Source organism: Schistocerca serialis, chromosome 10, assembly GCF_023864345.2.
Source record: "Schistocerca serialis cubense isolate TAMUIC-IGC-003099 chromosome 10, iqSchSeri2.2, whole genome shotgun sequence".
Taxonomy (NCBI): domain Eukaryota; kingdom Metazoa; phylum Arthropoda; class Insecta; order Orthoptera; family Acrididae; genus Schistocerca; species Schistocerca serialis.
The window spans coordinates 171,733,158-171,758,335 of NC_064647.1; the positions used below are offsets into that span (position 1 = coordinate 171,733,158).

General features: G+C 43.3%; 1 protein-coding gene across 1 annotated transcript in view; it reads left to right on the top strand.

Moving 5' to 3' along the window:
* The window catches only part of LOC126425017 (histone acetyltransferase Tip60-like), a 138,606-nt gene that overhangs the window by 22,471 nt on the left and 90,957 nt on the right, over positions 1-25,178 (top strand). Inside the window, exon 4 of the mRNA XM_050087924.1 lies at positions 24,014-24,372. Coding sequence (XP_049943881.1) covers positions 24,014-24,372 — 359 coding nt within the window. The remainder of the gene's footprint in view (positions 1-24,013; positions 24,373-25,178) is intronic.

Below are 25,178 nucleotides of genomic sequence, written 5' to 3' on the forward strand. Positions count from 1 at the left end.
TCAGCAGATGCTTAACTGGATTTGCAATATGCGGAGGTACGCCCTCTAGCATAAAAATGATTCCATCCATATCCACGCTGTTGGAAACGTGGTATGATGTTGCACAAAAGACACTCATAGTGCTTACCAGTGACGGTACAGGTAACAGGACTGGAAGCACCAGTCTCTTCAAAAAAATATGGCACTATGATAAATAAAGCCGCCAACCCGCACCACCCAGTGACCTTTTCAGGAAGATGTGGTACTGGTTGATTTGCGTGAGGATTTTCCGTTCCGCATGTTTGACAATTCTGTGTACTGACATATCCTGTCAGCGAAAGTGGGCTTCATATGTCCACAAAATCTTCCACGGCCAATCAGTCTAGTTCCATGTAAGCAAGAAATTCTAAATCAAAGGTCTCACTTGCTGGCATGTCAACAGGAAGCAACTCATGCCATGGGTAATTTGGAATGGATAGCAAAGAAGGATGTTTCGTAGGATTTTAGGCAAGCAGAGCACGATCCTGAATTGAGACAGTCATGATGACTGTTGCAGACGAAAAGGAGGAAAAGCGTATATATACCAACTTCAGTGGGTCATGTGCGTGACAGGTGTTCTCACTTATGTATTCTGACACATACAGCACTATCTATTGATCAGCTTTCACACTATTTTTCTTCTTCTGCCATACGCTTTCCCCCTTCTCCAATAATATTTCGTTGCAATTTGACATTATTCTGACCAGTGGTATTTTTTCTGCGGCGTTTTGAATGTTTAACTTTTAATATAATCATCCTGTACATCAGGAACATGTGTATCTGCAAGATTCAAAAAAAAAAAAAAAAAAATTGAAAGTCGGATGCATAAAGCTTGTGATATTAAAAAATTCTTGGTACTTTTTGATCATACCTCGTATACAGTGCCTTGGCTTCGGATACATAGCACTAAATTTCTACAGCAGTAAATATCTACTTGTCTGATCTAGCGATAATAAAATGTATACACAAACTTTCCTTGTGAATCAACCTATCTATTAGTGAAACCTGTATCAAAATCTCTATACTAGTTCCTGAGGAGTTAGCCTTCACATACAGAAAGGAAAATTCAGTGGGGCGGTGCTTGTAATTTGTAATATGTGTAGAAGAATATATGCATACATTCTAGTAATAATAATTTCGTGTGGTTGAATAGCATGATCCAACTTTTTTAATTTGACGCCACTTCGGCAACTTGTATGTCCCTAACCTATCTCACTTATCCAACTCGGGAATGGGGACCTACAATTTTAACATGTAATCCAAACCATGTCTTGTTTCTGGCAGACCTCTACATCATTGAGGAGTGTATGCTAGGTTGAAAGGTAGACTAAAGAACCTGTGATCTGATCGTGATTCAATCTCATGATCTTTCAGTTCCCATGCATGTGCTTCATCACTGGATGACCAATCCTTACTTAAATTCTGGTCAAACATCACTGTGCTCTGGAGCTGCAGCAGCTTTTTATGCTTATCCTTCCTTTTGTTCATTCCAGTAACACCAGTTGTTTCACAATTTAGACTATTTTTATTTTTAATTGTACTTTCAAGTCCATCACAAAATTACATACAGCTAACCAATACACTGTCCTTGTGTGTGAAAACATAAAACTGAAGCTAACTGAAAATGAAATTGCACTGCAACTCATTTGTCAGAGTCTAAACTGAGTGAGTTGGCACACTGCACTCGCATTCAGGAGGACGACGGTTCAATCCCTTTTCCAGCCATCCTGACTTGGGCTTTCTGTGATTTCCCTAAATCGCTTCAGGCAAATTCCGGGATGGTTCCTTTGAAAGGGCACAGCCGACTTCCTTTCCTATCCATCCCTAATCCAATGAGACCAGTGGCCTCACTGTTTGCTCTCCTCCCCCAAATCAACCCAATCAGAGTCTACATTTCTTCTTCTTCTTCTTCTTCTTCTTCTTCTTCATCCTTCTCCATGGTGTGTCAGTGTTACTGACAGTGAGTGGTCAGACGTTCTTCTGCCACTACTCGCCCGGGGATGGTATCTGAGCACCCCATCTTTCTACGCCCAGAGTAAATCTTCGTTTAAGCGTGAATGTTTTCTAACTGTATATCTGAGGCCTTGTAACACTAACCAAAATGACCTTGCTGTTCTGGTACTGTGAACGGCTGAAAGCAAGGGGAAACTACAGCCGTAATTTCTTCCGAGGGCATGCAGCTTTACTGTATGATTAAATGATGATGGTGTCCTCTTGGATAAAATATTCCGGAGGTAAAATAGTCCCCCATTCGGATCTCCGGGCAGGGACTACTCAAGAGGACATCGTTATCAGGAGAAAGAAAACTGGGGTTCTACGGATCGGAGCATGGAATGTCAGATCCCTTAGTCGAGCAGGTAGGTTAGAAAATTTAAAAAGGCAAATGAATAGGTTAAAGTTAGATGCAGTGGGAATTAGTGACGTTTGGTGGCAGGAGGAACAAGACTTTTGGTCAGGTGAATACAGGGTCATAAATACAAAATCAAATAGGGGTAATGCAGGAGTAGGTTTAATAATGAATAAAAAAATAGGAGTACAGGTAAGCTCCTACCAACAGCATAGTGAACGCATTGCTGTGGCCAAGATAGACACGAAGCCCATGCCTACTATAACAGTACAAGTTTATATGCCAATTAGCTCTGCAGATGATGAAGAAATTGATGAAATGTATGATGAGATAAAAGAAATTATTCAGGTAGTGAAGGGAGACGAAAATTTAATAGTCATGGGTGACTGGAATTCGAGAGTGGGAAAAGAGAGAGAAGGAAACATAGTGGGTGAATATGGATTGGAGGAGAGAAATGAAAGAGGAAGCCGCCTGGTAGTATGTTGCACAGAGCATAACTTAATCATAGCTAACACTTGGTTCAAGAATCATAAAAGAAGGTTGTATACATGGAAGAATCCTGGAGATACTAGAAGGTATCAGATAGATTATATACTGGTAAGACAGAGATTTAGGAACCAGGTTTTAAATTGTAAGACATTTCCAGGGGCAGATGTGGACTCTGACCACAATCTATTGGTTATGAACTATAGATTAAAACTGAAGAAACTGCAAAAAGGTGGGAATTTAAGGAGATGGGACCTGGATAAACTGACTAAACCAGAGGTTGTACAGATTTTCAGGGAGAGCATAAGGGAACAATTGACAGGAATTGGGGAAAGAAATACAATAGAAGAATAATGGGTAGCTCTGAGGGATGAAGTAGTGAAGGCAGCAGAGGATCAAGTAGGTAAAAAGACGAGGGCTAGTAGAAATCCGTGGATAACAGAAGAAATATTGAATTTAATTGATGAAAGGAGAAAATATAAAAATGCAGTAAATGAAACAGGCAAATAGGAATACAAACGTCTCAAAAATGATATCGACAGGAAGTGCAAAATGGCTAAGCAGGGATGGCTAGAGGACAAATGTAAGGATGTAGAGGCTTATCTCACAAGAGGTAAGATAGATCCTGCCCACAGGAAAATTAAAGAAACCTTTGGAGAAAGGAGAACCACTTGCATGAATATCAAGAGCTTTGATGGAAACCCAGTTCTAAGCAAAGAAGGGAAAGCAGAAAGGTGGAAGGAGTATATAAAGGGTCTATACAAGGGCGATGTGCTTGAGGATAATATTATGGAAATGGAAGAGGATGTAGATGAAGATGAAATGGGAGATACTGCGTGAAGAGTTTGACAGAGCACTGAAAGACCTGAGTCGAAACAAGGCCCCCGGAGTAGACAACATTCCATTAGAACTACTGAGGGCCTTGGGAGAGCCAGTCCTGGCAAAACTCTACCATCTGGTGAGCAAGATGTATGAGACAGGCGAAATACCCTCAGACATCAAGAAAAATATAATAATTCCAATCCCAAAGAAAGCAGCTGTTAATAGATGTGAAATTTACCGAACAATCAGTTTAATAAGTCACAGCTGCAAAATACTAACTCAAATTCTTTACAGATGAACGGAAAAACTGATAGAAGCCGACCTCGGGGAAGATCAGTTTGGATTCCGTAGAAATGTTGGAACATGTGAGGTAATACTGACCCTACGACTTATCTTAGAAGAAAGATTAAGGAAAGGTAAACCTACGTTTCTAGCATTTGTAGACTTGGAGAAAGCTTTTGACAATGTTGACTAGAATACTCTCTTTCAAATTCTGAAGGTGGCAGGGGTAAAATACAGGAAGCGAGAGGCTATTTATAATTTGTACAGAAACCAGATGGCAGTTATAAGAGTCGAGGGGCATGAAAGGGAAGCAGTAGTTGGGAAGGGAGTGAGACAGGGTTGTAGCCTCTCCCCGATGTTATTCAGTCTGTATATTGAGCAAGCAATAAAGGAAACAAAAGATAAGTGTGGAGTAGGTATTAAAATCCATGGAGAAGAAATAAAAACATTGAGGTTCGCTGATGACACTGTAATTCTGTCAGAGGCGGCAAAGGACTTGGAAGAGCAGTTGAACGGAATGGACATTGTCTTGAAAGGTGGGTATAACATGAACATCAACAAAAGCAAAACGAGGATAATGGAATGTAGTCGAATTAAGTCAGGTGATGCTGAGGGAATTAGATTAGGAAATGAGACACCTATAGTAGTAAAGGAGTTTTGCTATTTGGGGAGCAAAATAAGTGATGATGGTCGAACTAGAGAGAATATAAATTGTAGACTGGCAATGGCAAGGAAAGCGTTTCTGAAGAAGAGAAATTTGTTAACATCGAGTATAGATTGAAATGTCAGGAAGTCGTTTCTGAAAGTATTTGTATGGAGTGTAGCCATGTATGGAAGTGAAACGTGGGCAATAAATAGTTTAGACAAGAAGAGAATAGAAGCTATTGAAATGTGGTGCTACAGAAGAATGCTGAAGATTAGATGGGTAGATCACATAACTAATGAGGAGGTATTGAATAGAATTGGGGAGAAGAGGAGCTTGTGGCACAAGTTGACTAGAAGAAGGGATCGCTTGGTAGGACATGTTCTGAGACATCGAGGGATCACCAATTTAGTATTGGAGGGCAGTGTAGAGGGTAAAAATAGTAGAGGGAGACCAAGAGATGAATACACTAAGCAGATTCAGAAGGATGTAGGTTGCAGTAGGTACTGGGAGATGAAGAAGCTTGCACAGGATAGAGTAGCATGGAGAGCTGCATCAAACCAGTCTTGGGACTGAAGACCACAACAACAAGAACAACATCTGCGCAGGATGTGTTGTTTACCTAGTTGAATGTGGGGAAACACGTAGAAATTACATCCAGGCTGGTCGGCAAACCAGTCCGCGAGCCAGAGTCGATCCCTCTTTGAATCCCAGAAGCAGCACTTTAACACACGTTGCTATCCGGGAAGAGAAAGACATTACAAAGGAATTCATTTTAAATACACTACTGACCATTAAAATTGCTACACCCCGAAGATGACGTGCTACAGACAAGAAATTTAACTGACAGGAAGAAGATGCTGTGATACGCAAATGATTAGCTTTTCAGAGCATTCACACAAGGTTGGCGCCAGTGGCTACACCTAAAATATGCTGACATGAGTCAAGTTTCCAACGGATTTCTCATACACAAACAGCAGTTGACCGGCGTTGCCGGGTGAAACGTTGTGATTCCTTGTGTAAGGAGGAGAAATGCATACCGTCATGTTCCCGACTTTGATAAAGATCGGATTGTAGCCTATTGCAATTGCGGTTTATCGTATTGCGACATTGCTGCTCGCGTTGGTCGAGATCCAAAGATTGTTGCGGAATATGGAATCGGTGGGTTCAGGAGGGTAATACGGAATGCCATTCTGGATCCCAATGGCCTCGTATCACTAGCAGTCAAGATGACAGGCATCTTATCCGCATGGCTGTAATGGATCGTGCAGCCACGTCTCGATCCATGAGTCTACAGATGGGGACGTTTGCAAAACAACAACCATCTGCACGAACAGTTTGACAATGTTTGGAGCAGCATGGACTATCAGCTTAGAGACCATGGCTGCGGTTACCCTTGGCGCTGCATCACAGACAGGATCACCTGCAGTGGTGTACTCAACGACGAACCTGGGTGCACGAATGGCAGAACGTCTTTTTTTTTATTATTATTATTTTTATTTTATTTTTTAATTTTTATTTTATTTTATTTTTTATTTTTATTTTTATTTATTTATTTTTTTTCCGGATGAATCGAGGTTTTGTTCACAGCATCTTGGTGGTCGCATCCGTGTTTAGCGACATCACGGTGAAGGCACATTGGAAGCGTGTATTCGCCATTGCCATAGTGGCGTATCACCCGGCGTGATGGTATGGGGTGCCATTGGTTACACGTCTCTTTCACCTCTTGTTCGCATTGACGGCACTTTGAACAGTGGATGTTACATTTCAGATGTGTTACAATCTGTGGCTCTACCCTTAATTCAATCCCTGCGATACCCTACATTTCAGCAAGATAATGCACGACCGCATGTTGCAGGTCCTGTACGGGCCTTTCTGGATACAGAAAATGTTCGACTGCTGCCCTGGCCAGCACATTCTCCAGATCTCTCACCAATTGAAAACGTCTGGTCAATGGTGGCCGAGCAACTAGCTTGTCCCAATACGCCAGTCGCTACTCTTGATGAACTGTGGTATCGTGTTGAAGCTGCATGGGCAGCTGTACCTGTACACGCCATCCAAGCTCTGTTTGGATAAATGCCCAGGCGTACCAAGACCGTTATTACGACCAGAGGTGGTTGTTCTGGGTACTGATTTCTCAGGATCTATGCACTCAAATTGTGTGAAAATGTAATCACATGTCAGTTCTAGTATAATATATTTGTCCAATGAATACTCATTTATCATCTGCATTTCTTCTTGATGTAGCAATTTTAATGGCCAGTAGTGTACTTAACTTTGACTTTTCAGTAAGTAGGTCCAGGGTTTGTAGGTGTAAATAACCTGCAGACTTTTTGCACTTGATTTTCTTTTTATTCATTCCAGTAGCACCAGTTATATTCACAGTTTTGTACAGTCCTCATTTTTTATTTCTTATGAAAAATAAGCCAGCATGGCACGTAGTGTAATCCAATTGGGAAAAATAATCCATTGTGTATAAAATACAGTTACATGGATTACATCATACTGGAAATTGAAGATCTGAAATATTTTTAACTGTGTTGACATAAATAGAATCATCCACACCATACATGTCCTAAATATACACTCTTAAGACAAAAAGGCACACCATGAAGGAGGTGTGCAAATTGGTCACAAATTGCCATTCATGTAGGTATCAATGGAAAATGCAAAATCGTAAAGTTTGAGAACCGGTGGATGATTGTGTGGTGCTGCAGTGCAACTTCACCACACAGATAACAAGGATAGTAAACAGGGGAAATGTTGATACCACAGCATAAAGTCTTCGCTAATTTCATTCCATGTACTCAGTTGGACAGTAACTGCGCCTCGCTGACGGGCTCTTGAACAATTTACGCAGATGTCAGCATTTGGAAGAGGGCACGTAGACGGGCTCAAAGAAGCTGGCTGAAGCAATTGGTGAGTTGCTCAACATTTGAATACGAGTGACGCCAGTATTCTACAATGTTGGCAGGAATGGGTGAACCGTGGCCGAACACATCATCAAGAAGTAAGCTGTCAACCTACATAGATGACAGAACATAAGGACTGAATGATCGTAAGAAAGGCCCTCGGAGCCGTAGATTCATCAATGTCATTAATCTTATGTGCAACTGGTGCTTTAGTGACCACAAAGACCATTAGCAAGTGGCTCACAGAAAGGGGGCTGAGCTAATGGTACCACTTGCACCGACTACCATTGACCTCTGTACATCAAGAAGTTTGTTTGCAGTGGTGTCTGGCACATTTGGCCTGGAATCTGACTGGAATAGAATTGTCTTCAGTTATGAGTCTGATTTCAAACTAAGCCCCGACAACCAGTGAAGACACGTCTGGAAACACCCCAGAACTACCCATAGGGCTCACAACTCTTTTATGTGCTTGGCTACCACATGGTTCGAGCCTTTGCAGCATTACTTGCTTTCCATGTTGCAAGATTATTCTTCCACTATCCCATTCTCACTTTGCCTCTCCATTGCATGGTTTTCTTGGTGCAGAACTCCAGTTTCCACTTCAGACATTTTCTACAACTTTTCATTAACTAAATACATGATTCCCATCATTGAGTTTGATGTGCCACCAATTTTCAAAATTCTCCAGAAGTGTGGGTCATCCAGGGAAGGTCACCCAGTACCTGTACCCTTCACCTTTTGACCTTTGCATCTTTGCACCCTCCACTTTAATAAGGCAGTACACACACAACTCAACACAGTAGCCATCCTGTTGTCAGGGAGTCGTCAAGTACCTGCACCGTGGTAGCCCAATGACCACCCAAGGATCACACTGTTGGTGCCTGAGCTGAAAACTCCCCACGTATGCCAAGGGATATGTGTCGTCGTGACTGGGGCAGAAGCTCTCCGAGCAATGGATTGCTGGCCACGCAGCCATTGCTGAGGCTGGGCAGTGTCCATGGGGAGAAGGCCCACTTCGGAGTGGCTGGCACCATTGCAGATGAGCCACAAATGAAGCAGGTGAAGTTGAAGTTGTCTCCCTCTGGTGGCCATATGGCCCCAGCAGTGTCGATGGAGGGAAAGCCCTCATTTAATGTGGATAGATACAACTCTAAGAAGTTCCTATCCCTGGCTACACCGTGGGATGAACGTATGGCTAAGGAGCAAGCAGAGAAATCTCCCCCCCCCCCCCCTCCCCCCCTTTCCAATACTTGGACTTGGTTTGCTTGAGGACTGATTTTCTTCTTGGCCACAAAGCCCGTAATCTTTGTGGAGAACATAGAAGACAAGTTTCGTGAAATGGCAGCCATCTCCAAAGTGAAAAGTGGCTCAGTTTTGATCAAAACGACATCCTCTGCCCAGTCTCGGGTGCTGCTCACTTGTAAGAAGCTAGGTAAGATACCGGTGACTCTCCCCTAATAGTCTAAATGTGGTTCAGGGCGTCTTTTGCCATGGAGACCTGCTCTTGCAATCTGTGCTAACTTTGAGCGATGGGCTATACACTTTACCTGTAGTGTCCGAAGGGGGCCAGAGGAAAATAGGATGGCTACCGGTGCCTTCTTCTCGGCCTTTGAAGGCAAACATTGCCTGAAAAGGTGTTTGAAATTTGGGCACATGTCTTTGTGTTGCAATGCTAGCCCCATCTGTAGAGATTGTGGGTGACCACTGCAAGATGAACGATCCTTGTGCCCCTCTTCCCATCTGTATCACCCGTGCAAAGTACCAACCTCCGTGCTTACCAGATTGCACCCTTTTCCAGAGAGAGAAGAAAATACAAGAATATGAGACTCTGGCCAAGAAGTAGTATGTACGATTGCACCCAGCGTGTATAACAGTGTCATTCGCTACAGCTATGACGACGTTGGCCCCTTTGGCGATGATACTCCTGCCCGTTACACCTCCTATAGTGGGCTCTCAGGCCACTCGACAGTGCCTGACCGTTGGGGGTGCTCCTCTTGCTGCTTCCCCTGCACCCACATTGGGATCGTTGTTTTCCCACCCACCATGGGCATTTGCTCCCACCTCCCAGCCAGAGATAAATCACCTTCCTCCAGCTTCTCTTCCCAGCTATAGGTCTCTTGGGACACTTCTTTCCCAGGTTCCTGTCGGTCTACAACAGGACGCCAGCCAGTGGCTAAAGAAGCCACAGGCTTATGGTTGCAGGGATTCACAATTGTCATCATTACCTCAAACTGATACAGAGAAGCCTTCATATTACTCCAAGTCCTCTAACGAGAGGAAAGATGAGAAGTAATTTTCCAAGAAGGATGAGATTCTGGTGGCTCTTGAGGCCGCAGGCTACACCTCACGATGGAACCCAGAAACTGTGTGATGATGCTGTAACCCCTTAACAAATGGCAGCAGGTGACCCTAGGGCCTAACCTGCCTCCTTGGTCCCTTCATGGCCTCATAGTACATAGACAACATTATTCTCCTCTGGAATTGTAGTGGTTTTTTCCACCACCTGGCTTAGCAACAACATTTTTTAAGCACTCCTTCTGCATTGCCCTTCAGGAGACTTGGTTTCCAGCCATGCAGACCCCGGCCCTTCATAGATACTGAGGTATTATAAGAATCTAACTATCTATGACAGGGTGTAGCCCCTGGCTGCTTGCATCAAGGAGATATCAATGAGGCATTCAAGAATACAACTACAGCAATTCTTTCATGACTGATTTAGTGATCCCATGTTTCTTGGGACCGCTCTGGCAGAAGACAATACCTTGGTGATCATCAGAAATCGCAAAGGCCATTATAGATCATAAGTGGGCTCTATAACGCCACTAGCAGCACCCATCAGTGGAGTACCTCATTGCCTTTAAGTGGCTCCATGCCATTTCATAAAGTGACGGAAGCGAGAATACTGGGAACTGTGTGTTTCGACCATTGGACCATGTACCTCTCCCCTAACAGGTTTGGGCAAAGATCAGGTGCCTCTAAGGATACAAGACATCTGCAGGTATTGCTGGTATTACCTTGAATGATGCTGTCTGAACTGACCTAGACACCGTCGCCAAACATTTTGCTCTGCATTTTGCTCTAGCCTCTCCGTCTGAGAATTATTGACCTGCCTTTCATGTCCTAAATCAGTGGACGGATGGAAAGCAATTACCTTTTACAAGACACCACCTGTGGTGAGTGGGAACTCTTCAGTGCCGTAGCCCACTACCCTGACATAGCCTCAGGGCTGGACCACATCCACAACCAGTGGATGGACCAGGGGTGAGTTCCGATCACAGTGGTGAGAAAGCATTATCGTCCCAGTACTGAAACCGGGTAAACACTCTCTAGATATGGACAGTTATCACCCAATTGATCTCACCAGTGTTCTCTGTAAGTTGCTTGAACACCTGTTAGGGGAGAGGTACATGGTCCAATGGCCGAAACACACAGTTCCCAGTATTCTCGCTTCTATGACCTGCAAAAACCTTATGACACCACATGGCAACTACACGTACTCACTATGTTACATGAATGGGGTTTCTGAGGTCCGCTCCTGATTTTTATCCTGAACTTCTTGTCTCATCATATTTTCTGGGTTCAAGTGGGTGCCTCCCACAGTTCTTGCCATATCCAGAGAATGGGTCCCCAGGGCTGTTTACTCAGTGTCTCTCTCTTTCTAATAGCCATCAATGGTCTAGTAGCAGCTGTGGGGTCCTAAGCATCACCCTCCTTGTATGCTGATGACTTTTACGTCTACTACAGCCTCTCTTGTGTGGGTGTCACTGAACATCGACTGAAAGGTGCCATAAGTGAAGTGCAGACATGGACTCTCACCAATGGCTTTTGGTTTTCATCTGCCAAGACTTGGGTCATGCACTTCTGTCGACATTATATCGTTCACCCACAACTTCCGTGCAGACCTCTAGGAAGGACTGTACCGTCCTTTGCCGGCTCCACATTGGCTATACTTGGCTGACTCACAGTCAGTTCCTCCATCACAAGGAGACTTATTGCTTTTTAAGACCAGTCTCCGATGCTCGGTTGACGTGGGTTCCCGTCTTCTCCAGCTTAAGCAAAAGTTCTGGCTGAGTAACACCAATTGGGGTGCAGATCACACTATTGTTCTGCAGCTTTACAAAGCTCTTATACAATCTCGTCTTGAATATTATAAGAGTCTGACGTACAGTTCGGCATCGCACTTAGCGTTGTGGATACTGGATCCTATACTCCATTGTGGGGTTCGACTTGCAGCGGGAGTCTTTGAAACTAGCTTTGTGAACAGCATACTTGTGGACACTGAGATCCCTCCACTGCGGGTCAGGTACAGACAACAGCTTGTCGATTATGCTACACATGTTTGCAGCTCCACTAAGCATCTGAACTACTGGCCCTCTTTCCAAACGTGGAAATCCATCTCCATCAGCGGCAAACCAGCTCAGGAATTATGATCACATTCCATGCCCAGTCCCTCATCTCTGAACTTCAGTTGTTCCCTCTACCACCGCTCCTCCAGGCCCACCTCTGTGGTGCATCCTTCAACCACAGCTGTATATTGATCTAGCACAAGGTCCAAAAGACCCAGTACAGCCCAAGGACCCTTGCCACCAATCTTTCTCCGTTGTTGGTGCATTCTGGTATTCACAAGTAGTCTATACAGTGTGTTAACTGTAAGATGGCAGAGTTGTGAGGGGAGTGCGGGGAGAGGTGGAAGCAAGCATTGGCTGGCAAGGGGAGAGGAGTCGTTGGGGGGGGGGGGGGGAGACAAGGCACACCTACCAGTTGCAGTGCTCACACTACAAATTGCGCGTCGTGCTTACACGAAAGCAGATGAAAGGCTTGGAAGTAAAACTCGCTTTAAATGTTGTTCGTAAATGAAACTGAAATTGTCATGTGCATTAAAATCTATATGTATAAAAATGAATGTATGTATGTATGTTTGTCTACTATGCGCTCACAAACCATTCATCCGATTGAATTGAGACTTTGATGAGTTGTTCTCCGAACGCCCAAAAACAGTAATGGACAATGTTTCAACTGTTAGGTCACCGTTGTATGCGTAGCGCAATTGATTAGGGAAAGGCTTGTCACGCAGTGGACTCGCATTCGATTCCCACTACTCGCAATTTTTTCTTTTTTATTTTTATTTTTCTTCCATTTTCTTTCATTCCCCACAATGTTAAACTATTAATTATAAAATTTAAATAAACTTACACAGGTCATGTAGTATAACGTAACTGTCAATCTCTATATATAAAACTGAAAGTATGTATGTCTGTTCTCTGTGCATTCCCAAACCATTCATCTGATTGTGATGAAATTTTGGTGATTCCTTCAAAGTGATCGCGAACAAAATATCTGAAATGGAAACTCACCTTTTCTTGCCAGGCGTTTGTGGTGATACACCAGGATGATTCTTGGAAAACTGTTTGAATCTTCCAATGCTACGCATGCTTTGTCCTGTGTATGTAGCAGCTCTCACTGAAGATTTGTAAATGGGATGAAGCAATTTTTTCTGCTCCCTTTCCCTTTCGCAGCATTCAATCACACGCAATATAATTTTGTGAGCATCGCTACATAATACTGGTTTCCTCCTAACCCTAGGCCTACCGGTAGGGGTTGTTGGCGACTCCCAAGATGGGCCAGCAACTGCCTCTTCACTCATTTTGATAATGTTTAGCACAACTGCACAATAAAAACATGCAGAACAGTACAGCGCAAAACAATAACGAAGCAGACGAAAATGGGTACCTTGAACAACACAGTCAGCTACGTAATGTTAGCAGCAGTCGAAACTGCATGCCTACCGAAGCCTCCCAACGTTTACTGACTTCTGCCAATTCAGGACTAGGAAGAGGTCTGCCATCTAAAAGTTTACACACTGTACTGATGGTTCAATGGTTGCTGGTCATGTGGGCTTTGCTTGTGCTCACATAGGACATACTGAAATTCACTCTTTTCCAGATGGTTGTTGTGTTTTCACTGTGGAGTTGACAGCCATCTCCCATGCTCTTGAGCACATCTGTTCCAGCACCAGTGAGTCCTTTCTCATCTGTAACGACGCCTTGAGCAGTTTGCAATTTTCGACCAGTGCTACCCTTGCCATCCTTTGATCATTGCTATCCAAGATTCCCTGTATGCCCTCGAACAATGTGGACACTCAGTGACCTTCGTGTGGACCCTGGGCAACATCGGGATCCAGGAAATGAACTTGCTGATAGCCTTGCTAAACTGGCTACTAGTGAACCAACTCTTGAGATCGATATTCCGGAATCAGACCTCTGATCAGTATTACAATGTCAAGTTTTAGGGATCTGGAACACAGAATGACTCACTCTTGACATCACCCAACAAACTGCAAGTAATGAAGGAGACTTATGATTCTGTGGAGATCTTCCATGGAGGCCTCTAGTAAGGACTGTACCGTCCTTTGTGGCTCCATGTTGGCTATACTTGGCTGACTCAGACAATTCCTCCATTATAAGGACCAACCCCACTGTCGTTGTGGTTCCTGTTTGATGATGGTCCACATTTTGCTGAACTGTCCCTACCTAACTGGCCTGCAACCGACCCTCAATCTCACTGACTCTCTATCCCTGGTGGTAGGAGATGATGCACCAGTGGCTGACTTATTTTTACATTTTATTCATGACAGGGGCCTTTACCACCTACTTTAAGGGATGGTCACTTAACCTTATAGTCTGACTGAGGAATTGGCAGAAAACACTATTGGCTCCTGTGACCAGACCAGGCTGTGGCTGTCTAGGCTTGACACTACAGCCCGGTCCTCCCACCTTTCATGTGGTCTGTTTGACTTGTTCATCTACCATCTGTCTTTCTCTTGCCCTGTCCAGGTTGCTAATCTTTCCTACGCAGTTTTTGAGTGGGGTGCGTCTGATAAGTGGCGGGGTGGGGATGTATGCCCCCTCATTGCACTCTGGCTTTGGGGACTTCTGGCTGTTCCCTAGATGGGAGGCCTCACTTGCCTTTCTTCCTGTGTTCCCCATTCTTCTTTTTTGCCCTTTTCTAGCCATTGGTGACCTTTGGTTGACCTATGGGCTATCTTTGCATAGGTTTTGCATGGTAGGCCATTTCTGATGTACAGTTGTGTAGACCTGTCTGTTCAAGGAAAAAGGGACTGATGACCTATTAGTTTGATCCTTTTCCTTTAATCACCCAACGAACCAACTAGCCAACCAATCAACACCCCAGACAGTGGTGGGATACCAACCTCTCTGTCGCATGCCATACAGCAACCAGGAGCAGTGGTCTGGGGCACCTTTCATAGCAGAGACCTCTTTGGTATTCGTCCACAGCACCCTTGCAGCACAATGGTACATCATTGATATGCTGTGCACCGTTGGGGACAGATGTGTATCAGTGCATTAATGACATGCTCAATTTGTGAAAATTTTTATCTCGAATAAATCATTCAATTTTCCTGAAACTGTAATCATTTACTTGTCTGGGTATGTACATCACATATACTGGTTTCCATCCCATTTTGATGATTCCTTTGTGGTGTGTTGCCTTTTTCTTTGCCAGAATTTTTTATGTGGCATGTAAAAATGGGCAAACGCCAAAACTAGTCACTCAGTAAATAGTTAGTGGCTTTGATGTAAACTTTTTTCAAAAATCTTTTCTTCAGTGCAAGCTACAGATCCATTATTTAATTATTCACATTAATAAACTTGTATTGAAAAGTTGCAAGGTTACAAACATTCAAGTAAGCTTTAGACTTTGAAAAGGGTGGAATATGTTTGACGTAAACTGAATTTGGACAAGAGTTGGTTTTCTGTGTGAAATTTTTCAGTTTAGGAACCGATTGTGTAAACTTCGCCGACTGCAAATCAAATTTGACGTTAGATCAGAAATTGAACTATATTCAGGACTCAACTCTATTGTATAATGCTAAACTTGGATCCATAGAAGCAGCTTAAGATTTGATCTTAAGTAGCATGTAACATGTTTGGCAACATCGCTAAAATCCACTATCAACACAATTATTTCACTTTGCCCACTGATATTTATCGTACATCATAGACAAGCAGTATTTATTATCAAAGGTTTGATTCTATAGCCATGGGAACAAGTAAACAGAAAAAGGAGCGATTGTCGAACTTCTTTCAATATGACAATATAATGAAAAAGATAGTAGCTACTTGCCATAAAGCAGAGATGCTAAGTCGTGAAAGGGCACAACAAAAGACTGTCGGAAAGTTAGCTTTTGGCCAGCAAGACCTTTGTCAAAAGTAAACAACATACACACGGGCACAAACTAACACAAACACAACTCACACATATGACCACAGTCTCTGGCAGCTGGAGCCAGACTGTGAGAAACAGGCAACCGAGTGATGGGGGGTGGGGGGGGGGGGTAAGGAGGAGGTTTGGGTGGGAAGGGGAAGTGGTGGCAGGATAGGGGTGTAGGAGGTATAGTGCTACTGGGAGGGTGCAGGGACAAGGTGGAGACTGGAGCAGCTAGGTGCAGTTGGGAGTTTAGACAGAGGGGGGGGGGGGGGGGGGGGCGGGGGGGAGGGGTGGAGGGGGGGTTAACAGAAAAGGAGAGAAATAAAAAGACTGGGTACATTGGTGGAATAGAGGGCTGTGTAGTGCTGGAATGGGAATGGGGAAGGGATGGAGGGGTAACGACAATAACTAATGGAAGATGAGGCCAGGAGGGTTACAGGAATGTAGGATATATTGCAGCGAGAGTTCCTACCTGCACTGGTGTTGGTGGGAAGGATCCAGATGGCACAGGCTGTGAAGCAGTCATTAAAATGAAGGAAGTCATGTTGGGCAGCATGCTCAGCTACAGGGCACTCCAGTTGTTTCTTGGCCACAGTCTGTTGGTGGATATTCATGCAGACAGATAGCTTGTTGCTTGTCATGCCCATGTAGAATGAAGCACAGTGGATGCAGTTTAGCTTATAGATCACTTTACTGGTTTCACAGGTAGCCCTTCCTTTGACGGGATAAGTTATGCTTGTGGCAGAACTGGAGTAGGTGTTGTGGGAGGATGTATGGGACAGGTCTTGCATCTAGGTCTGTTATAGGGATATAAGCCACGAGGCAAGGGGTTGGGAGCAGGGGCTGTTTAGGAATGGACAAGTATATTGTGTAGATTTGGCGGGCAGCGGAAAACCACTGTGATAATGCCGCACGGTTTGAGGCGCCATGTCACGGACTGCGCGGCCCCTCCCGCTGGAGATTCGACTTCTCCCGCAGGCATGGGTGTGTGTGTGTTTTGTTCTTAGCATAAGTTAGTTTAATTGGTGTGTAAGTCTAGGGACCACACACACTCTCTCTCTCTCTCTCTCTCTCTCTCTCTCTCTCTCTCTCTCTCTCTCTCTCTCTCTGTGGGAGGAGGGAGAAGGATAGTGGGTTGGACATTTCTCATTTCAGGTTCTGACAAGAGATAGTTGAAACTCTGGCGGGATTGTTATTCAGTTGTTCCAGTCCTCATTGGTACTGAGTGACGAAGAGAGTGCCTCTCTGTGGCTAGAAGGTGGGGCTTTGGAAGGTGTTGGCTGTCTGCAAAGATAAGGCACTGGAGATCTGTTTTTGTGCAAGGTTCGGAGACCCATGGTATATTACGAGTGGGACCACCTGTCACTACAGATGCGACAGTCACTGGTGCCTAGGCTGGATGTAGGGACTTCTTGGTATTGAATGGGTAGCAGCTGTTGAAGTGAGATATTGCTGGTGGTTGGTAGATTTGATATTGGGCACTGATGTAGCCATCTTTGAGGTGGAGGTCAATGTAGAGGAAGGTACCTTGATGGGTTGAGTAGGACCAGGTGAAGCAGATGGGGGAGAAGGTGTTGCAGTTCTGGAGGAATATGAATAAGATGTTCCACCCTCGATCCAGATCACAAGGATGTCATCAGTGAATCTGAAGTAGGTGAGTGGTTTGGGATTCTGGGTGTTCAAGAAGCATTCCTCTAGATGGCCCATGAATAGGTTGCTCCCATGCGGGTGCCCATGGCCGTACCCCGGATTTGTTTGTAGGCAATGCCTTCGAAGGAGAAGGAATATAGTTGATCATCACGACTAGGAAGGAGGTGGTTGGTTTGGAATATATCAAGCATTGAGAAAGGTAGTGTTCAATAGCGTTAAAGCCCTGGGCATTAGGGATGTTAGTATAAAGGGAGGTGGCATCAGTAGTGATGGCCAGGGAACCTTGTGGTAAAGGAGCAAGAAGTGTTGAGAGTTGTTGGAGGAAATGGTTGTTGTTATTGTTGTTGTTGTCTTCAGTCCTGCGACTGGTTTGATGCAGCTCTCCATGCTACTCTGTCTTGTGCAAGCTTCTTCATCTCCCAGTACTTACTGAAACCTACATCCTTCTGAATCTGCTTAGTGTATTCATCTCTTGGTCTCCCTCTACGATTTTTACCTTCGACACTGCCTTCCAATGCTAAATTTGTGATCCCTTGATGCCTCAAAACATGTCCTACCAACCAGTCCCTTCTTCTGGTCAAGTTGTGCCACAAACTTCTCCCAAATCCTATTCAATACCTCCTCATTAGTTATGTGATCTACCCATCTAATCTTCAGCATTCTTCTGTAGCACCACATTTCGAAAGCTTCTATTCTCTTCTTGTCCAAACTATTTATCGTCCATGTTTCACTTCCATACATGGCTACACTCCATACAAATACTTTCAGAAACGACTTCTTGACACTTAAATCTATACTCGATGTTAACAAATTTCTCTTCTTCAGAAACGATTTCCTTGCCATTGCCAGTCTACATTTTATATCCTCTCTACTTCGACCATCATCAGATATTTTGCTCCCCAAATAGCAAAACTCCTTTACTACTTTAAGTGTCTCATTTCCTAATCTAATTCCCTCAGCATCAACTGACTTAATTCGACTACATTCCATTATCCTTGTTTTGCTTTTGTTGATGTTCTTCTTATACCCTCCTTTCAAGACACCATCCATTCCGTTCAACTGCTCTTCCAAGTCCTTTGCTGTCTCTGACAGAATTACAATGTCATCGGCGAACCTCAACGTTTTTATTTCTTCTCCGTGGACTGTAATACCTACTCCGAATTTTTCTTTTGTTTCCTTTACTGCTTGCTCAACATACAGATTGAATAACATTGGGGAGAGGCTACAACCCTGTCTCACTCCCTTCCCAACCGCTGCTTCCCTTTCATGCCCCTCGACTCTTATAACTGCCATCTGGTTTCTGTACAAATTGTAAATAGCCTCTCGCTCCCTGTATTTTACCCCTGCCACCTTCAGAATTTAAAAGAGAGTATTCCAGTCAACATTGTCAAAAGCTTTCTGTAAGTCTACAAATGCTAGAAATGTAGGTTTGCCTTTTCTTAATCTTCCTTCTAAGATAAGTCGTAGGGTCAGTATTGCCTCATGTGTTCCAACATTTCTGCGGAAACCAAACTGATCTTCGCCGAGGTCGGCTTCTATCAGTTTTTCCGTTCATCTGTAAAGAATTTGCGTTAGTATTTTGCGGCTGTGACTTATTAAACTTATAGTTCGGTAAATTTCACATCTATTAACAGCTGCTTTCTTTGGGATTGGAATTATTATATTTTTCTTGAAGTCTGAGGGTATTTCGCCTGTCTCATACATCGTGCTCACCAGATGGTAGAGTTTTGTCAGGACTGGCTCTCCCAAGGCCGTCAGTAGTTCCAATGGAATGTTGTCTACTCCCGGGGCCTTGTTTCGACTCAGGTCTTTCAGTGCTCTGTCAAAGTCTTCACGCAGTATCGTATTTCCCATTTCATCTTCATCTGCATCCTCTTCCATTTCCATAATATTGTCCTCAAGTACATCGCCCTTGTATAGACCCTTTATATACTCCTTCCACCTTTCTGCTTTCCCTTCTTTGCTTAGAACTGGGTTTCCATCTGAGGTCTCTTTAATTTTCCTGTAGGCAGTATCTATCTTACCCCTAGTTAGATAAGCCTCTACATCCTTACATTTGTCCTCTAGCCATCCCTGCTTAGCCATTTTGCACTTCCTGTCGATCTCATTTTTGAGACGTTTGTATTCCCTTTTGCCTGCTTCATTTACTGCGTTTTTATATTTTCTCCTTTCATCAATTAAATTCAATATTTCTTCTGTTACCCAAGGATTTCTACTAGCCCTCGTCTTTTTACCTACTTGATCCTCTGCTGCCTTCACTACTTCATCCCTCAGAGCTACCCATTATTCTTCTATTGTATTTCTTTCCCCAATTCCTGTCAATTGTTCCCTTATGCTCTCCCTGAAAATCTGTACAACCTCTGGTTTAGTCAGTTTATCCAGGTCCCATCTCCTTAAATTCCCACCTTTTTGCAGTTTCTTCAGTTTTAATCTACAGGTCATAACCAATAGATTGTGGTCAGAGTCCACATCTGCCCCTGGAAATGTCTTACAATTTAAAACCTGGTTCCTAAATCTCTGTCTTACCAGTATATAATCTATCTGATACCTTCTAGTATCTCCAGGATTCTTCCATGTATACAACCTTCTTTTATGATTCTTGAACCAAGTGTTAGCTATGATTAAGTTATGCTCTGTGCAACATACTACCAGGCGGCTTCCTCTTTCATTTCTCTCCTCCAATCCATATTCACCCACTATGTTTCCTCCTCTCTCTTTTCCCACCCTCGAATTCCAGTCACCCATGACTATTAAATTTTCGTCTCCCTTCACTACCTGAATAATTTCTTTTATCTCATCATACATTTCATCAATTTCTTCATCATCTGCAGAGCTAATTGGCATATAAACTTGTACTGTTATAGTAGGCATGGGCTTCGTGTCTATCTTGGCCACAATAATGCGTTCACTATGCTGTTGGTAGGAGCTTACCCGTACTCCTATTTTTTTATTCATTATTAAACCTACTCCTGCATTACCCCTATTTGATTTTGTATTTATGACCCTGTATTCACCTGACCAAAAGTCTTGTTCCTCCTGCCACCAAACGTCACTAATTCCCACTGCATCTAACTTTAACCTATTCATTTGCCTTTTTAAATTTTCTAACCTACCTGCTCGATTAAGGGATCTGACATTCCATGCTCCGATCCGTAGAACGCCAGGTTTCTTTCTCCTGATAACGACGTCCTCTTGAGTAGTCCCCGCCCGGAGATCCGAATGGGGGACTATTTTACCTCCGGAATATTTTACCCAAGAGGACGCCATCATCATTTAACCATACAGTAAAGCTGCATGCCCTCGGGAAAAATTACGGCTGTAGTTTCCCCTTGCTTTCAGCCGTTCGCAGTACTAGCACAGCAAGGCCGTTTTGGTTAGTGTTGCAAGACCAGATCAGTCAATCATCCAGACTGTTGCCCCTGCAACTACTGAAAAGGCTGCTGACCCTCTTCAGGAACCACACGTTTGTCTGGCCTCTCAACAGATACCCATCCATTGTGGTTGCACCTACGGTATGGCATCTGTATCGCTGAGGCACGCAAGCCTCCCCACCAACGGCAAGGTCCATGGTTCATGAGGGTAGAATGGTTGTTATCTTCCATATACGAGAGTAGGTTGTCTGAGTGTGTTTTAGTGAATTTTTTGGGATGTAATTCTATGTTATTTTCATATTTTCTTTTTAGACATTTCTTCCACCAACATGGATCCTTGCTCCTCCCATCTGCATCAGTACAAAAATGTTTCCTTATCCCTAGCCAGAACCCAGTCCCACAACTGTTCCTGCGTTGTTGTTTTGCTAATGGAATCCCCCAAACCACCTTATCATCAAGTTACCCACCTCCGGTTGCCACCCTACCTTCCACAATGATTTCCACCTTTTCATATTCCGCCAAGCTTAGCCCTCACCAACCTGCAAAACCAAATCAGTCTGGCCCAAACCTCCGTGCAGTACCTTCTCTCCATCTGTAAAATTCTCCTCCTTTGCAGTCTCTACCTTTGTTAGTCATCGTCTTACGCATCTAGCACTTCCCTGTTCCCATTCCAGCGCTACACAGCTCTTTATTCCACCAACATACCCAGTCTTCGTATTTCTCTTCTTTTTCACTAACCCCCTCCTCCGACAGTCTTTTTGTTGTGTCTTTCTGCAACTCAGCATCTCCGCTTTATGATGAGTAACAACTATCCTTTCCCTTATATTGTTATATTCCATCCTGGATTTTCTCTCAAGAAAAGAAAGATTTGCCGTTGGAAATGGTGTTGGGGTAGTATAAAGGTATAATTGAGTGTCTAAAAACAGATAGTCACTGTGGTCAACAAGCAAAGGCATGGAGAGAGTTTGCTGTTGACTTTAATTCTTTCATAAGGCCAGTATCTTATGGACAGCAGCAAGCTGTTGCTGTGTCTACTTTAAACAGATTACCAACCACCATCTTAAGATTAACAGCAACATTCACATTGCTGTCAGCAGTTGATATCTTTTGGCTGTTTTCATCAGATAGTCTCTGAGCCTCATTTCCAATTGCTTTACAGTGCTTTTCTCCAAACAAAACCTCAGCTTAAATGACTTGTTATTTAACTCCAAGAGTGGATTCACCCTTTATGGAATGTGCAGGGAGCTCGTTGGGTCTTGTCATCGTCGTCCTCAATGGACACACCTGAATGCTCAGATATTTGTAAAGTAAATGAAAGTAAACAATGTAATTCACATTGTGCAGTGATATTGCACAGCGAATTTTGCCCAACAGTGGTCCAGAATGCTCGGAAAACAGTGAGTGTGGAATTGTTTCAATGGTATGGAATAGCATGGTAATATTGTTATAATCACCTTTACAACCAATAAAGTAGGGAGAGTAGTAACAAGTGGGAAAAATGAAACATGATTTTGTTGTTAGTTAATTTCAAATTAATTGCTTATGTTCTATTTATCAATGCACGTGGAATTGTCAGAGCAGTTTAGGGACAGGTTCAGTAGTTAAAATTTAATACAAATTGCATAGTTAATGCTACTTGAGCTGAAAGAGAACATATGTAAGTGATGTTTAGTCGTTATTGGTTGCTGTCAAAATTCCCATACTTAACTGTTCACTGCCAAATGTTTCGAATTTTCCTTTCTTACTTTGCTGCTACGTGTCCATAAAATGTCTTTGAACTAATCACATAAATTAAGAGTCGTCTCTCAAGAACTGTTGCGAGATCGATCATTAAGAACACAACGTATTTGGTAATTTCCTTAACGTAACCTCCCAGATTGAAAAAAAGTATTTCGAGCATCTGCAGTGTGCGAATGGCGTGGTCACATATTTAGTTGCCATTTTTTCTGTTAATAACTACTTTTTTATTATTGCAGTTGATATCTGATAAAAACAAAAACAGTGAATTGTAGTGCCATTACACTATAAACTGATGATTAGAGCTGAACATGACTTTGAACCTCGAATTATCACCCGTCAAACACGATCCAACTTCATGGCAATATGACCTGGAATTAACATTTATACAGTGCAGATTTCCAGGTTAAGCTTGATCTAAGGTCATTTTCTGTCTTAACCTAAGGTTAAATGCTTTGTACAATCAGCCCTAGGAGTTGTACATTTTAGTTTAGCTGATTTTTGTATTACATTATCCGATATACCATTAAATATAACTAATATCAGGTCATTTTTTCTATAAAGGTATGAGAAGGAAAATTGCTACTCTCCATATAGCAGAGATGCTGAGTCGCAGATTGGCACGACAGAAAGATTCTCACAATTAAAGCTTTTGGCCATTAAGGTCTTCGCCAACTGTAGTCACACATACACACCAGACAATGAAGTGCTGCAGGTTAGGTGGGGCCGGGGGGTCGGGGGGGGGGGGGGGGGTCGGAAAAGGAGAGAAATAAAAAGACTGGGTGTGGTGGTGGAATGACGATTGTGTAGTGCTGGAACGGGAACAGGAAAGGGGCTGGATGGATGAGGACAGTGACTAATGAAGGTTGAGGCCAGGAGGGTTATGGGAACGTAGGGCGTATTTCAGCGAAAGTTCCCACCCACGCAATTCAGAAAAGCTGGTGTTGGTGGGAAGGATCCATATGGCACAGGCTGTGAATCAGTCATTGACATGAAGGATATCATGTTTGGCAGCATCTTCAGCGAAAGGGTGGTCCACTCGTTTCTTGACCACAGCCTGTTGGTGGCCATTCATGTGAACAGACAGCTTGTTGGTTGTCATGCCTACATAGAATACAGCACAGTGGTTGTAGCTTAGCTTGTATTGTGTAATACATTAAACACATGTGTTTATTCTGTACATTATAAGTGGTGAGACTCTGGGCTTGGCAGTTTAAATCCCCAATGAGCAGTGTAGATTTAGATTTTCTACAGTTTCCCAGAAATGACTAAGACACTTACCAACATGATTCCTCTGAAAAGGACGTGGTTAATTTCTTTCCCCTTTCTCATCTTGCACCCTCTCTGTCTCCAGTGACTTCATCATCAGCAAGACATTATACCTTGATCTTTTTTTATGTACTCTATTTTGGATTTGAAATATGCTTGTTTATTCTGTATTTGTAGAGTAATTTAAAATTAGCATGTCAGTGTATAAAATTAGCATCTCAGTGTAATTATTGTTGTCATTTTGCAGTCAATAAGCGGCTCGATGAGTGGGTCACGGAAGACCGCTTGGATACTCGGAAAGTGCAGTACCCGCGACGCGATGGTGCCGGTCCAGGTACTGGGATGTCGACACCCAAAAAGCAGACATCGTCGGCATGCTCGACGCCCGTGCACCCGAGCTCTGGCAATGCCAAACCCAACACTACCAGCACCGTCACCTCTGGCAGTGGAACCCTCCCGGTGCCTTCCGTCAGCACCAACAATGGCGGGCCGTCGCGGCCCACGTCTCCTGTTGTACCGGAAATGGTCAATGGTGGTGCCGTTCTTGCTGCAGCTCTGCAGAAGAAGATGTCGCGTAAGAGGAAAGCTGGGTGGCCCGAAAATGAGGTGAGTATTCACCGTGGATCTACATTTGTGAATGTGATATCTTTTATACAGATATCCTACCATAGCCTCAGAGAATTCGAGAAAGGAAGCCACATCTTCCTAGAAGAACCAGTACCACTTTATTAATGTAATGGCTAGTTTAAATAACAATTGGTCAACTGAGACATGATAATGCTGTCGAAACTAGTCATCGTGTAAATAAAATTATATTGCAATTTGTTACCAGTCTTCCCCTATTTTTTAAATTTTTCATTTATTATTGTATAGTTATTTGTATGCCTTGAAAAATAAGTTTCACATTCACAAATTTTTTGGCAAAACATCTGTGTATAATACAAGTCTGCATCGGGTATTTGTGCTCGATTGAATTAATTAGTGTGTGTAGTTCCTGCTAATGTCAACATAGTCGCTCTAGATGCAGAGAGCAACTGCATTTGACTTCTTTCATGCTAGTTTGAGCATCCTCTGCTCAGACAGCTGGCCTGATCATTTGCTTGACTACACAATTGCCACTCAGTCGCCCGCTGCAGGATCGAGCTGGTTGTATGCACCCCAGAACGACCAGGAAATCCATGATAAACATGAGAATTTTTCATTGTTTTAGTTCTCAGTTAAATTTTTGTAATTTTGATTGATAAGAACTGATACTCTTACAAAGAATTTTACGTTACCCTGGTACTGCAGAATGCTACTGCAGCAATAAAACATAAACGAGGGAAAAATACCAAAGTTGCAAAGAAAATGTGCCATTTACACCAACATAATGCAGTGCACTCAAAGGCGTCTGCCGACAGAAAAATATGTCA